The 17263-nt window shown below is 36.1% G+C and overlaps 1 protein-coding gene across 1 annotated transcript in view; it reads right to left on the reverse strand.

Moving 5' to 3' along the window:
- ANKRD31 (ankyrin repeat domain 31) overlaps positions 1–17263 on the reverse strand; it is a 137438-nt gene that overhangs the window by 112059 nt on the left and 8116 nt on the right. Inside the window, exons 2-4 of the mRNA XM_053664472.1 lie at positions 15543–15616; positions 9890–9948; positions 4682–4722 (exon numbers count right to left, since the gene is read on the reverse strand). Coding sequence (XP_053520447.1) covers positions 4682–4722; positions 9890–9948; positions 15543–15616 — 174 coding nt within the window. The remainder of the gene's footprint in view (positions 1–4681; positions 4723–9889; positions 9949–15542; positions 15617–17263) is intronic.

A 17263-nucleotide genomic window follows, 5' to 3' on the forward strand; every position in this document is an offset into this window, starting at 1 on the left:
TCACTCAAATACAATTTAAACTTTTCCCTTCATTTAATAGAAATTCAAAATAGGATAAGTTGTTTTTATTGCTACATTATTTTTACAATTACTAACAATTTGTTAACATTATTTCAAGTGGTTGCAAAAATGAAGGATGCAGCTGAAAAATGAATGGATGAACTTCAGGGTTATAAACATGCTAAATCACATTTAGTTCTGAAAGTAACTTTGGAGATGACTATCTGCCAAATAGAAATGGTAGGGGTCAAGAAAAAAGTTGGCTCTGACATACAGTTTGGCTATCTAAATCTTCAAATACATTGAAAGTTTGTCATTATAGTTGAAGATGTTAAGTGAAAGTAACTAATGACATTATTTAGCATTCTTGTATTTCACAGTAGGCAAAGAAAAGACAGGAAATATTGAAGGGGAGAGTGTGAAGGCAAAGTAAGAGTCATGCCTAATCTTCAATTTTGACCATCTGCTTTAAGATAATTAAAAGTTCACTGAAGAAAAGCAATCAGTTAACGTCTCAGTTTAATGTACTACACAAATGCAATCAAGATACCCTCCTTTAAAAAAAGAAGAGCCTCTATTTTCAGTTGTTTTAAGAGCAGTTGTTAGGTACCAGGCATATCTACTTCAGTCCTAAGCAAGAATAATATATTGAATATTCTCTCCTGTCTAAAACTAAATATAATCGATATATGCTATCTTGGAAAGAAAACTGCTCATGTAAAATAATTTCTATGAGGCAAACAGAACTGAATGCTGTTTTCCCCCCTAAACCACGGGGTTTTTTTTTTTTTAGAACAAGCTGATTTACAATAAAATAAAATCATAGTTTGAATCAATAACAGATTTTCTTCCTTAACAAGAAAGGAGAATTTAAGATATAAGTCTAAAAATAGAGCAAACATTCATCTAAATTATTAAAAATAATTACTTATATTAGGCAAAACCACAAACAATGTAGGAGCCTGATAGTAGAGAATAATTAAATAAATTATAGCACAATCAGGTTATACAGTAAAACATGAGACCGTTAAAATCCATGTTTATAAAGAAAATAATTATGATAAACCATTACCTAAAATTTAAAAAGAAACAAAACTATCTGCAGAATGATCCCGATTTTGTAGAAAATATGAACAAAACCAAAAATATACAGAAAGCCTGAAACAAAATGTAACAAAATGTTAACAATGATTCTCCCTGGGCAGTGAGATGATGGATGCTTTGTTAGTCTTCCCTAGTCTTTTCCTTTTTCTATTCTATAGATGAACTTATAGTGCTGATATAATCAGTAAAAGGTTCTTTTTAAAACAGCAATTCTCAAACCTTTTGATTTTGGACTCCTTTATACTCTTAAAAAGTTTTTGTGTGGTTTATATTTATATATTTACATATTAGAAATTAAAATGGAGAAAAAAAATTTAAAAATCATTAACTTAAAAATAACAGTAATAATTTAGTAACACACTAATATAGTTGATGAAATTACTATATTTTCAAAATCTTTCATTTTCACAAATCTCTTCATGGCTTAATAGAAGACAGCTACCATCTCACATGTGCTACTGGCTTTCAATCTTTTGCCATATATTCTGTTTCATGTATATAATGGAAATCTGGTCTAACAAAGATACGGAGTTGGAAAAGAAAACAGTACTTTAGTAGCCTTTTTGGATAATTGTAGATATTCTTTTCTGATATCCCACCAAAACTCTCAAAGCAGTAACTTCCTTAAAGGTTATTGGAAATGTAAAATCTGAAACAAAAAGTCAATGAACTTTTTGTATTCTGTTACATTACAACTCTTTGATCTACTTGCACCTTGAACAGATCTCTTATCTGTGCCTGATTTTGTGGCAACATGCATTGGTGTTTTAGAAAATATTGAGTTATATAAATCTATGTACATTTAATTATAAAATATCAAAAAGATCACCTTTATAAATATTACCACTGATCTCACCAGAAAACAATTATTTTATTTATTTTTTATATATTTGATTGACTATGCCATTACAGTTGTTCTGTTTCCCCCTTCATTTCCCTCCACCCTGCACACCCCTCCTCCACCATTCCCCCCTTTAGTTTATGAACACGTCTCAAGTTCTTTAGATTCTATATTTCCCCTACTATTCTTGCCCTCTCCCCTATTTTCTACCTACCATCTATGCTACTTAGTCTCTGTACCTTCTCCCCCCTTCTCCTTCTCCCACTCCCCTGTTGCTAAACCTCCATGTGATCTTCATTTCTATGGTTCTGCTCCTGATCTAGCTGTCCTCTTAGTTGGCTTTTGTTTTAGGTGTGGTTGTTAATAACTGAGTTTGCTGTCCTTTCACTGTTCATCTTTTTCTTAGGTAAGTCCCTTTAACATGTCATATAATAAGGGCTTGGTGATGATGAACTCCTTGAATTTGATCTCATCTGAGAAGCACTTTATCTGGCCTTCCATTCTAAATGAAAGTTTTGCTGGATAGAGCAATCTTGGATGTAGGTCTTTGGATTTCATGACTTGGAATACCTCTTTCCAGCCCCTTCTTGCCTGTAAGGTCTCTTTTGAGAAATCTGCTCACAGTCTGATGGGAACTCCTTTGTAGGTGACTGTCCCCTTATCTCTGGCTGCTTCTAGGATTCTCTCCTTCATTTTAATCTTGGGTAATGTAATTATGATGTGCGTTGGTGCGTTTCTTCTTGGGTCCAACTTCTTTGGGACTCTCTGAGCTTCCTGGATTTCCTGGAAGTCTATTGCCTTTGCCAGATTGGGGGAATTTTCCTTTATTATGTGTTCAAATAAGTTTTCCACTCATGGCTGTTCCTCTTCCCCTTCTAGTACCCCTATAATTCAGGTGTTGGAACATTTAAAGATGTCCTGGAGGTTCCTAAGCCTCTCCTCATTTTTTTGAATTCTTGTTTCTTCATCCTCTTTTGTTTGGTCATTATTTTCTTCTTTCTGGTCCACTCCCTTGATTTGAATCCCAGTTTCCTTTCCATCACTATTGGTTTCCTGTGCATTTCCATTCATTTCAATTAGTTTAGCCTTCATATATTCCTCTAATTTGTGACTAAAATCAACCAGTTCTGTAAGCATCCATCCTGTTTTGAACTGTGCCTCTGATAGGTTGGCAATTTTGGTCGCTTAGAGTTTTGGGCTCGGGGGCTTTGAGCTGTTCTTCTTGAGCCATAATGTTTTGCTCTGTTTGCGCCTGTAATGTATGAGGAGGGGAGCCTTAAATGTTCAACAGGATGGGGCCACCCAGGTCGCTTGTTTGTGACGCTGTATGTGGGGGCGAGGTCAGAGAGGGACAATAGCGGTCCCCTCTGCTGCTTCCACCGCTGGGGCCTGCGCAGTCTGTCTCACTGCTCGCTCCTTCGCCGGTTTATCTGTGCATGAATGAGTGACCCCGCTCAGCCCTCAGTGGGTCCTTCCGCTGCTACTCCACACCTGGGATCTGCCCACTGCTTCCTGCTGCCTGGGTTGCATGCCCGGGTGGGTCTGGTGGATCTTTCGTGCCCAACCCCGCTCTGCTTCTGGCTCTGCCCCTCTTACTGGTTTGGCTGAATGGTTCATTGTTGTCAGAATTCTGAATAGTTCAATTTTCTGTGGTTTGGCTGCGTTTTTGTTGCTAAAACTTTGTTGTTTTTAAACTTGGTTGTGCAAGAAGGCACAATGTTTCCACCTACGCCTCCATCTTGGTGGAAGTCCCTGATCTCACCAAAAAAATTTAAGTATTAGAAAGCCATCAGGGTCAAAGTGATAAACAAGTTTTTCTAAACTCTAATTTTCTGTTGAAAGCTTGAATTTTTTCATTGCCAACAAAAACTATTAGCTATTTTCCTTGAAGTAACTGGCTTATTTCATTCACTTTCAAGAAAATGTCTGCCATATACCCTAGTGTGAATAACTAGTTTGTCTGTTAGTCATTTTTTCAATTAAAAAAAACATGAGGCTAGTTGCATACAATGCTTTCAACTCAAACAAGTGCTCTCCTTTACACAACTGTAACACTTCAGTATGCACAGAAGTATTTTAAGCATACTTCCCACTTCATCAGATTTAATAAAACTAATAACTTTTCTACTTCAACAAATGCATTAAGTGAAATTGTTTTTTCTTTAACTGCTAGTACATGGCAGTGAAAAACACGGTAACTACTAGGGCTATTTGGTGCCACTGTCCTGACTCCTACCTAAGGCTCCAGAATTTTACCTATTTGCTTTTAGCACTATAAGTGCAAATGTCAATATCGTGAAATACGCAATCATGTGTTGGTATTATTATGAAAATAATTTTGACCTTACATACCCTCTGGAAAGAGTCTCAAAGATTCCTAGGGGGCTCACAGACCATATTTTGTAAATCATTATTTTTAAAGAATTGAAAGGATAAAGTCTCAAGTACAATAGTTGTATGAAGTCCAATTTCAATAAACTCTCCAAATTCTTATTTCATGCTATGCTTTAAATTTTTTAATAATATTAACACACAGAATCAACTTAATATGATCAATCTCTCTCGTAAAATAAAACTTATTGAGAGTGTTTGTAAAATAATATATACTAATGCTGCTTTTAAAGGGGCAATTATTCAAAAACATAATTCCAAAACTTAAGAAAATGAAGATTTGTTTTAGATGTACAAAAAACAAAAATATCTACAGTATTATAAAACCAAAAACTGAATGCTTACTGTAACAGGGCTTGACTTTGTTCTGGTTCATCTTGAGGTTCCTAGGGAAAAAAAAAAAAACAGTCGTTTTTTTACAACTGATGAATGCTAACCCAATGCAACACACTAAAACTTTAACACTTAAGGTAGTTCAAATGGTAATCTTTCTTAGCATCTTTTTAGAATTGTGGTAACATATACATAACATAAAATTTACCATTTTGATCATGAACAGTTCTAGGGTACTGTACACATTTATAATGACATGCACCCATTACCAGAATGGGTACCCATCTGCAGAATTTTTTCATCTTCCCCAAGTGAAACTACATACCAATTAAACACTAATTGTCCACTCACCCCTCTCCCAACACTCAATATCCACCCTTCTACTTTCTGTCCCTAAGTATCTAATATAAAAGAAATTACAGTATATTTGTCCTCTTATGACTGGCTTATTTCACTTAATAGAATGTATTTAAGGTTCATCCATGCTGCAGCATGTATCTGTATTTACCTCCTTTTTAAGGCTGAAGGATATTCCATTGTATGTAACACATTTTGTTTAACCACTCTTATGTCAGCAGACACTTAGGTTACTTCCACCTTTTGGCTACTGTAAATAATGCTTCTATGAATATGGGTAAACAAATATATTTTCGAGTCCCTATTTCCACTTATATTAGGTACACAAAGGTCTTTCCAGAAAGTATCCAGCCATACAGTATGAGAAATAAGAAACATTTAAGTTTCTTGAAGATATGAGACACAAGAAACATTGTACACAGGACAATGATGCCTCAGTCCCCTTCAAAGTAGGCACCTTTCAACCTTACTCAGTTCTCCCAATCACCATCAGCTGCCTCACTGTATTTTCCTGAATCTCAACAATGGTGTGAAATCTCTTCCCTTTCAAAGGTGATTTTTGTTTTGAGAAAGGCCAGAAGTTGCAGATCACCAAATCTGGGCATACAGATTTGTAGTGGGGCTGAGTCACCTGGGTGATTGGATGTTTCACCAAAAAACTCTTCACAAGACGTGATGCGTGAGCAGGTGCACTGTCATGATGAAGGTGCCAGTCTCCAGTTGCCCACAGCTGAGGCCTTCTGAATCATCTAATAGTTTCCGCAGAAGAATGTTCAAGCTTTAATGCAAAATCTGATGCAGATTCATTGCTCTTCTCACTCAGTCATTTTGAACGCAACAGCCCCACAGTGCCCATGCTCACTCAATGGCATCCACTGCCCCCACTGACTAGTACAGTGAAGTCGTCATTGATCACACATGCACATTCCAGTCCACTCTCCTTGGCTGCTAGGTTATATTGATGTTGTGCCAGACATCCTCGTTACATTAACAATGGTTGGACTTTTTTCTGACAGACCTTGTAAACCCAGAAGTGGAATTCCTGGATTACATGGTAATTCTGTGTAATTTTTTGAGGAGTCACCATACATTTTCCATAGAGGCTGGACCCATTCTACATTGCCCATCAGCAATAAGCAAGAATTCTGACCGCCCTGCATTTAGATGGTCCATCAATTTATGCCCCAGAGAGGTAGCTAATAAGAGAGAATGTTACCTGCACACTGGAGCTTAAAAAGACTACTACACACACACATGTCAGCTAGATATATAATAAAACAGGTACTATATATACATATAAATATTTCCATGAGCTCTGGACTTGCCAACTATGATCCTTCTTCTATTATATGATCAACAAACAAGCCTGTGGTTGTTCATTTCCTTCAGGATTCTCATTAATGCTCATTTTAATTGCTTTCACCTTTACATATGGATAAAGATAGAAGGTAAAAGAAAGAAAGTGATATTCAATCTGGATAGAGACCTCTCAGATAGAGTACCACATTTTGGAGAGCAGAAGTTAGAAGCAGCAGTGTGCTGGAAATATCCATAAGAATGAATTAATCATTACTCCCTGTTAAACAAATATTTTCCAGATGATCAAAAATGGATGATAATAAGACCAGTGATGCCCTTGCATTAATCACGGTTCCTCAAAGAAACAAAACCATAGAATATGCACATACATATTGAAAGAGATTTATTAAAAGGAATTGATTTTATGGACTGCCAAGTCCAAATGTACAGTGTGGGCCATGAGACTCAAGACTCAGGGAAGCTGATGATGCAGATGAAGTCCAAAGGCTGCCTATTGGAGAATCCTCTCTTGCACATAGAGGCTGGTCTTTTTGTTCTATTAAGGCCTTCAACTGGTTGAATGAGGCCCACCCACATTATGGAGGGCAATCTGCTCTACTCAAATCCATTATTTAAATGTTGCTCTCTTGCAGAATCATCCTCACAGAAATTGTCAGAATAATGTCTGATCAACTATCTGGGTTCCCCATGGCCCAGCCAAGCTGACACATAAAATTAACCATCACATCTCCTAATTTTGACAGACACCAATGTCTCAAATTATTCTCCAAAGGTATTACTAAACTCTCCAAACAAAATTAAAAAATTTCCATGTAAAGTTTAAAAGGTGCTTGCCAAAAAAATACATCAGCTAGAAGTATAATAAACAAGTACTACACAGGGTGGGACAAAAGTAGGTTGGCAGTTGTTCATATGAAAAATAATACAATAATTAGCCCTGGCTGGTGCAATTCAGTGGATTGAGTGTGGGCCTGTAAACCAAAGGATCGTGGTTCAATTCCCAGTCAGGACACATGCCTGGGTTGCAGGCCAGTTACCAGCAAGGAACCCATGAGAGGCAACCATACACTGATATTTCCCTCCTTCTCTCCTTCCCTTCCCCTCTAAAGATAATAAATAAATAAAATCTTTTAAAATTTTCAAAAACTCTTAAAAAAGAAAAGAAAAATACAATAATTAATAAATAATAATACAAGAATAAACTATTTCACATACTCTCAATTGTAAACCTACTATTCCTCACCTTGTATATTCCAATGAAAATAAATGTTCAAATAAAAAAATTAAAAAATAAAATTGCTTGCCTTATAGCACCTGTAAGAAATAAGGAAAGGTACTGCAAAAAGACCCAACAAAAATTATGAGTATGAAATATTTTAAAAATACTACCTATATTTTTAAAAATTAAGGACACATGGACAAAACCAAGGTGGGGTGGGATCAGGGACGGGAGGTGGTGGTGGATGGGGTGAGGGGGAGTGGTGCCAGTAAAATGGAGACAACTGTACTTGAACAACAATAAAAAATAAAAATAAATAAAATTAAAATAAAATTAGTATGGTGTATAACAAACCGAAGTTCCTCTATTTCTACATAGTTTCTCCATATTTAAAATAGCATATCATTTCTAAAATAGCCTTTTTTTCCGTTGAAATGTCAATGTTATATCTGAGTGCTAAGGAGGAATTTATTTAGAAATCCATTTAGTCATTACTTAGAATTTATTTAGAAACTGAAATCAAGGTATAAAGCAATATAGTTTATTCTTCTAAAATACTTCTGGGAAAGCATCTTTTCTGTTCTCTCCATTTCTTTATTTGATAAAATCAGTTTCTCTCATATAGTTAAATTATTAAAGACTTTTTTCCTTCTTTTTCCTCCAGAGTGGACTTTTTATTTCAAGCCGACCATGTGTCAAGGTTAAGGAAAAGAGACTCAAGTCTGCCTCCTTGGCTGAGGCCCACTTGGATTTCCATACGTGGTTTACACAACCACAAGCCCCCACAGGCTAATGTCACAAGAATTCTGAGTGTCGGTATATAAAGAATAACAGTAGGAAAATGTTGGGGTCTGTTTTTTCAAGAAGGAGAAAAGAGTATTTCCCTCCCCCTAAAGGTATTATTTTCATAGAATTAAAAGTAAAAATTGTAAGAGCAACTTATGTCAATGTTTTGAATATTATAATTCACTATAGATTTTTTAATACTTTGATTATATGGTGTAACTTTTATTATAGACAAAAAAGAGAGGCAGGGAAAAGTTAAAGGAGGTTTCTATTTTATTACCAATGAATTCCCATGAAGGTGAAAAAAGGACAAATATCAAATATTTCATTTTTCCTTCTTATCCTAATTTTACAAGCCCAGAAACAGCAGATGCCTGACTTACTAATGTCCAACCTTTGAAATACACATTCATTAATTCCTGAAGACCTGTAAGGCAACTGTTCCAAGATGCTTGTTTCCTGATCATCAGAAATTACTCAAGAGCTTTCAAAAAGCAGAGATTCCTAAGTTCCACTCAAGTATAGGTCCAAGAGTCTGTACATTTCTAAAAAGCTATCTCAATGAGTCTAATAATAAACATTCAAAATTACTGTTCTGAATTATAATATTCATGTAGGAAATACTTCTGAAATAAACTAAAAAAATTATTCCTCATTTCAGTTACTGAAACTAAAGGAATGTCTTTTTCTTAACTCAAATATTGCAGAAATAATTTTTAAGCTCATGATTAAAAACTAAATATAGACATTTCAACTTCAAGAAAAAATATTTGATGTTAAAATTTACTTTTAATCAGAGATCATTCAAGTGATACACCTTCCTAGGTACAATATTAGATAGATCCTCATGGTCAACTCTTTGGAATTTTTATCAATTTCTGCTATTAAAATGTATCTTCCTTTCCATTCCTTAAGACTTTGTAGGTATCTGGTTAACTAACTTATTTATACCAAGGTGATAACTAAATTAGCCCTTACCTTTCCCCTAAGTGATTACATAACAAAGAAACAAATAAAAATTTCTGTATATAAGTGTGTATACACACACGTGCACTCACATACACAGGACATAGAAATGCCTCTCAGTGGTTCATACCTCAAATTATATCACACTGACTAGTATCTTCTGCACAAATTTAAGATGACCTCTGACATACAATGCAGATGAAAACTATAATTATTATATTCTAATTTTACCTATTTTAACATTCTGTTCCTCTCATTTTCAAATCTATACCAGAAAGAGAGAAAAATAAAGGAAAGAAGGAAAAGGAAAATATTAAATACCTCCTCCTAAAACAACTGTCTTTCAACAAATTTGCAGCAAAGAAGTAGAATGGCTATCTAAGAAAAGGGAAAAAAACTAAACATGAAAAGAAAGCAGCAGCAAAATACCAGATGAAAAGAAGTAATCATTAGTATTTTGCACTCTTTTAATAGCATTTCCAATTTTCAGTAGGTATATATTTAGTCAATATGCTTATCACCTGTAAGACTGCATCCTCACTAAGAACAGGCATCATCTTCTTTTTACTTACTTGCTCTTGTGGATCCTCTCTGAGCTTGAACCTAAGTTGAATCTCAGGAGAACATGCACCTAGAGTGAGATATAATCACAAGTCAATCATAACAGCTTTATTGCTCTGCTTTGACAATGACCAAAGGATTTAAAGATAGTAAAAATGTGATTAAAGATCATTTTGTAAATTATAATTTCCTGTCACTTTTATGTGTTATGATTTTTAACTTATTAACTAGGAAGAAACATATGCACTATGTTGAATAAAACAACACTGGATATTACCTTTTTCAGGACAAATGATGAAAAGGATATATATTATATGTATTTTTATACAGATGTAAATCACACTAGAAAGAATACTTCTTTTTTTAAAAAAATTCACTTTAGGACTTAAAAAAACTCATCATGCTAATATATAATTCAAGAAAATTCAAAGTTTCTGTTGTGAGATGGCAAATTTAGCCCATATTTTATTTTAACTTTCTCCCCTTTCCAGTTCCTATCAAGAATCAAAAGAAATGATTACTTTTTAAAATCTAAAGCAGCAATGGTAAAAAAGGAAACATATCCTCTACAGATTAGATTAAAATAGATTAAAGAAAAATCAAAAATTAGTCAACAGCTTGCCACTCAACATAGGAAAAGGAGTGGATCCTTCAGAAGTAATGACATGGATTTCTTCCATCAGAATCCTTGAAAACCACCCAGCTCAGGGTAAATCTCACCAACAGAAGATGGAAGAGGGTAAATTAGAAGTTCACAGTGGATAGTTTCATACTTCACTGAGCCTGCTGTTTGTAGCAAAGATGTTTAGGATGAATGTTTCACCAATTACTGTGTGGGAGGATATCTTCCTGACCAGATATCAAAATGTACTAAATGCTGAAGTTGGTAAAATAATATAATAACACCACAGAAGTAGAAATACTCAAGAAGATCAATGAAAGAAAAAAAAAGTAAGAAACAGACATATATACCCAGGAATTTAATATGTAACAATAATGATATTTCAACTAGGGGCATTGAGATAAGTATTCAGTAAATAATATTGGAAAAGTCGGTTAAGTGTTTGAAAAAATGAATTTAGAGAACTACATTCCCCTATGCTAAAATATTCCAAAGAGATTATTTGTACAAGTTATAAATATAAGTAGAGATAAAGATAAAAGAAAATATCTTTATGGTCTTGAGGTAGGTAAACTTTTTAAATTTGAAAAAACTAATAAACCCTAAAAGACCAACAGATTTTACTACACATTGATTAAAAACTTAAAACTTCTGCAATACAAAATATATCATTAATAACATTAAAATATAACTTAGAAACTGGGTACAACTATTTGCAACGTATAAGACAAACTTTTGTTATCTTCATTATGCAAAATTCTCTTATAAATCAATAACAAAATGAGATTAGGAAATATATAAGGCAAATCATAACAAAAAAACTATGAATAGTCAATATTAAAATGTCTAAATATTCTCAAAACTGCAAATTAAAACAATCAGATGCTTTTTATTTACCATTTTTGCAAAGACTGAATATATCCTGTGTTGGATCTAAAGGGGAAAAGCAATCTTTTTTAGGGAGCTGTATATGAGGTCCGTCAAGAAAAAGTTCAACCACTGTTAATGTAATGAGAATGGTTTGCACAACATTGATGTAACCTGGCAGGCAAGGAGAGTGAACTAAAATTCGCATGCGTGAACAATGATGACTTTGCTCTACTAGTCAGTGGGGCAGTAGATGCCATCGAGGGAGTATGTGCAGAGTATGCATACTGTGTAGAGTATGTGTAGAGTATGTATAGAGTCATTCAAAATGACTGAGCAAGTAGAGCATGAAATGTACATAAACTTTTGTGTTAAGCTTGAACATTCCTAAGTGAAAACTATTTAGATGTTTCAGAAGGCCTCAGCTATGGGCAACTGGTGGTTGGCAGCTTCATCATGACGACGACACACCTGCTTATGCATCACGTCTTGTGCAGAATTTTTTGGCAAAACATCAAATCAAACAGGTGACACAGCCCAGATTTGGTGACCTGCAATTTCTGACTCTTCCCAAAACTAAAATCATTTCCCTTTGAAAGGGAAGGGATTTCAGACCACCAATGAGATTCAGGTGACCTGCAATTTCTGACTCTTCCCAAAACTAAAACCTCTTCCCTTTGAAAGGGAAGAGATTTCAGACCATCAATGAGATTCAGGAAAATACAACAGGGCACCTGATGGCAAGTGGAAGAACTGTGTGAGGTTCCAAGATACCTACTTTTAAGAGAACTGAGGCATCATTATCCTATGTACAGTGTTTCTTGTATCTTGTGTCTTTGTCAATAAATGTCTCTATTTTTCATATTACATGGCTGGATGCCTTCTGGACAGACCTCATTTGTCAACATCTGACACATGTCAGATCCTTTAAAATAAGAATATATTCTTTAAAGACCAATCTAATGTTAGCTAGTTATTTATTCTAAAGAAATAATTTTTTTAAAAAGTAGGCAAAGGTATAAGAATTAGCCTATTTATATTTGTTGTAGTATTGAGGAACATCAAAAATGTAACCAATTCATTAATTGAGGGTATACTCATACGAAATAATATATAGCAATTTAAAAGGTTGAGGTAGGTCAATATAACAAGGAAAGAAATATATTATGTAGTACAATGCCAATTACAAAAAGAAATGGTTATGTTGACATATGAAAGTCTAGAAGGATATACAAATACTAAACACTAGCATTGTTGGAAGTGGAATTATAAGAAAGAATATTAGACAAATCCTTTCATTTTCCATATAATATAATTATGTATTTTTTAAATATTTTACACTTTTTAAATAATTAGCAAAAATAATAAAGGTCTATCTTTTCAGAAAAGGAAAGAAAAAAAACTTGGCTGGAATATTAAAACAGACCTCTAGCTTTTTCCTTTTGGCATTTTACACATCCAATACATTCTGGAGACCAAATATTACACACTGTTCTTTCCAATTACAAGTAAGAAAAATCACTCCAAGATGAAACTGTAACTTGTCATTGGGGTATCAGATAAAGTAGTGTGCAGTGAAAAAACTCTGTAAACCAAAACAAAAAGATCTTCATGATGTTTAGGAAATTTTTCTTCTATTCTACACCTATTTCCAGACATCCTCCAAAATGAAAATGATCACAGGAAGAAATAATAAATGGAAATAATCTACCATTTAAACAGCTACTGCAGAACTGATCTTTCTGAACAGTAACAATTAATGATAGACTTTTGTAGATGCATTTTTTAGTTGATCTAGAGGTGGACTCGGGAAGTATGGAGTATTGATAGGTAAAAGGCACTTTTTAAAAACATATATAGACTTCCGCCAAGATGGAGACGTAGGCGGAGGAACGACCTCGCCTCTGTGCACAACCAAATCTAAGAACAACTATTTTTAACAGCAGTCACAACCAAACCACACGAAAAATCGACAATACGGAGTCCAAAGGACAACTAGATACTCAGCTGGACCGGTATGAGGAGCGAGGCCAGCAGCGGAGCAGGTTAGCAAGAAAAAATTCCCGGGCGGTGCGCGGTGCGCGCAGGCGGCAACCGAGGGCGCTGATCACGAGCGAGCTGGCGGAGCGCACAGGGAAGAGGCGCGTCGGTCGGTCGTGCGCATTTACGTGCAGAGAAGCCAGTGAGAAGGGAAGCCGGCGCGGGGCAGCAGGCTCGCACGGATAAACCCCAGGCGTGCGGAGTGACTGAATGCGCTGGGCTAGCGGAGGGGACCGCCATTGCTCCCTCTCTGACCACGCCCCCACACACAGCGTCACAAACCAGCGACCTGGGTCTCCCCGTCCTGGTAAACAACTAAGGCTTCGCTCCGCTCACTTAACAGCACGAATAGACCAAAAATGGCTCTAGGACAACTCAGAGCCCCAGAACCGATAGACCTAAGTGATGAAGAAATAGCCAGTCTTTCAGATGCACAGTTCAAAACACTGGTTATCAGGATCCTTACAGAACTGGTGGATTTTAGTCACAAATTAGAGAAACATATGGAAGCTAAACTAATTGAAATGAATGGTGATACAAAGAATACCAATAGTAATGGAAAGAAAATTGGGACTCAAATCAAGGGAGTGGACCAGAAGGAAGAAAAAAATGATCAAACAGAAAGGAATGAAGAAATAAGAATTCAGAAAAATGAGGAGAAGCTTAGGAACCTCCAGGACATCTTTAAACGTTCCAACATTCGAATTATAGGGGTACCAGAAGGGGGGAAAGGAACAGCCACCAGTGGAAAACTTATTTGAACAAATAATAAAGGAGAATTTCCCCAAGATGGCAAAGGAAATAGACTTCCAAGAAATCCAGGAAGCTCAGAGAGTCCCAAAGAAGTTGGACCCAAGAAGGAACACACCAAGGCACATCATCATTACATTAGCCAAGATTAAAATGAAGGAGAGAATCCTAGAGGCAGCAAGAGCTAAGGGGACAGTCACCTACAAAGGAGTTCCCATCAGACTGTCAGCTGATTTCTCAAGAGACCTTACAGGCAAGAAGGGGCTGGAAAGAGGTATTCCAAGTCATGAAAACCAAAGATCTACAACCAAGATTGCTCTACCCAGCAAAACTTTCATTTAGAATGGAAGGACAGATAAAGTGCTTCTCAGATAAGACCAAATTCAAGGAGTTCATCATCACCAAGCCCTTATTATATGAAATGTTAAAGGGACTTACCTAAGAAAAAGAAGATAAAAAAGATGAACAGTGAAAGGACAGCAAACTCACAGTTAGTAAGAACCACACCTAAAACAAAAGCAAACTAAGAGGATAGCTAGATCAGGAGCAGAACCATAGAAATGAAGATCTCATGGAGGGGTAGCAACAGGGGAGTGGGAGGAGGGGAAGGGGGGAGAAGGTACCGAAAATAAGTAGCATAGACAGTAGATAGAAAATAGATAGGGGGGAGGGTAAGAATAGCAGGGGAAATACAGAATCTAAAGAATTTGAGACACGTGTTCATGAACTAAAGGGGGAAATGGTGGGGGAGGGGTACGCAGGGTGGAGGGGAATGGAGGGGGGAATAGAGCACATGTAATGGCATAATCAATAAAAAAAAGTTAAAAAAAAACCATATATAATTAGACTTATTGTGTGACTAGGTTAACTAGACCAATGTAATAGGCTATGTTAACTAAACTTACTGTAGTAATCATTTCACAATATACATAAATATTGAATCATTATTTTGTACACCTGAAAAAATGTTATATGTCAATTATACTTAAATGAAAATAATACTATAAAATAAAAACAAATAAAAATATACACCAAGGATATTTGTAACTTAATTTTGTCTAAAAGAATCAGACTAGTTATTAAGAAGTACCATTTACTTTTGCAAATAGGCAGCTTCTAGGGTTCAACTGGGGGTGGGGGGGCAGGGAGAAGAGCTATCTGAGTACCACTTCCATATACCTCTGTTGCCCCCTCTAGGAGTTGCAAACATCTTCCAGAAGTTATGATGCCCATTGTTGTCCCCTTAGTAATAGGCCTTAGGGTCTATTACAGATGCCCCAAAGAAACTAACTCTGTAAAGTTAAAGGACAAGACTAACTATAAAAGGAGATAGTAATGGAATAATAACACCAGGGAAATAAAAGGGACTACTGGTTATTTCTTACCTTTGCATGTTCCATTTATATCAGGATGGAGACTGAACTCAGATCTAAGAGGTGTGTCTTGATCAAAGAGCAACCTTTCAAATACCAAAATGAAGGTACAGATTGTTATCATGTTTCCTAAATACAGATTAAGAATTTAATGGTCAGGTTTTTTTTTTTTTTACAGGTTACTGTCAATTTTATTTTATAGTGGTTTCAGGTGTACAGTTTACTAGTTAGACAATCATATACTTTAGGAGTGTTCCCCCACATATTTCCAGTGCCCACCTGGCACCACACATAGTTATTGCAGTATTATTGACCATATTCTCTATGCTTGACTTTACATCCCCATGACTATTTTGTAACTACCAATGTATACTTCTTAATCCTTTCACCTTTTTTACCCAGTCCCCTAAACTCCCTCACCTCTGGCATCCATCTGTATCTATAAGTCTGTTTCAATTTTGTTTGTTCATTCATTTTGTTCTTTAGATTCCATATATAAGTGAAATCATATGGCATTTATCTTTCTTTGACTGATATATTTCACTGAGCATAATACCCTCTAGGTCCTACCACGCTGTCACAATAACAAACAATCCAATTAAAAAATGGGTAGAGGATCTGAGCAGACACTTCTCCAAAGAGGACACACAGATGGCCAATAAACATATGAAAAGATGCTCAATGTCACTAATTGTCAAAGAAATGAAAACTAACGCCATAATGAGATATCATCTCATTGTCAGACTGGCTATCATCCATAAATCCACAAATCCACTTCGAGCCTTGCAGCAAAATTAAGTGTGGCTCATTAGCTTCTTACTGTCAATTCTCTATTTTTCTACCTCCTTTCAGAAAATCTGCACTTAGGAATAATGTGGTTGAGAACCTAGAAAAAGGAATGTTGTATGCTCAAAACTAGTAATCAGTCTGGCTGCCACCCAGCAACAATCTCACATATGCCCTGAGAAATACAAAACAGAGCTTCCAGCTAAGATGAAGTGTAGGTAGATGCACTTTGCTCCTCACACAACCAAAAGAAGAAAACCAATTTAAAAACAAAAAACCACCAGAACTGCCAGAAAATTGAACTGTATGTAAGTCCTACAACCAAGGAGTTAAAGAAGAAACATTCATCCAGACTGGTAGGAGGGGCAGAGACAGGGTGGAGAGAATGCTTGGCAAGGCAGCAGTTGGTGGACCAGATGGTCCCATATTCATGTGTGGATAAACTGGGAGGAACAACTGGGAAGTGAGACAGACTGCACAAGGGTTCCAGCACTGGGGAAAAAAAGCCTCAAAACCTCTGACTGTAAAAACCTCTGGGGGCAGTGGGAGCAGGAGAAATTCCCAATCTCACAGAACAGTCTGTTGAAGGGGCCCACAGGATCCTAGAACGTACACAAACCCACCCACCCAGGAATCAACACCAGAATAGTGCAATTCGCTTAGGGGTAGCAGGGGAAGTGACTGAAAGTGGGGTGAGAGCCAAGCAGAGAGGGCATTGCCCCCTCTCTGACCCCTCCCCCACATGTAGTGCCACAATGCAGCAACATGGGTTGCTCCACCCTGGCGAATACCTAACATTCTGCCCCTTACAATGTAACAGGTGTCCCAAGACAAAGAAATATAGCTCAAATGAAAGAATAGATCAAAACTCCTGAGAAAGAACTAGTGACATGAAGATAGCCAATCTATCAGGTACAGAGTTCAAAACAGGATGCTCAGAGAAATGA

This window comes from Artibeus jamaicensis, unplaced genomic scaffold (genome assembly GCF_021234435.1).
Source record: "Artibeus jamaicensis isolate MK-2021 breed Jamaican fruit bat unplaced genomic scaffold, CSHL_Jam_final contig_373, whole genome shotgun sequence".
Lineage (NCBI taxonomy): Eukaryota > Metazoa > Chordata > Mammalia > Chiroptera > Phyllostomidae > Artibeus > Artibeus jamaicensis.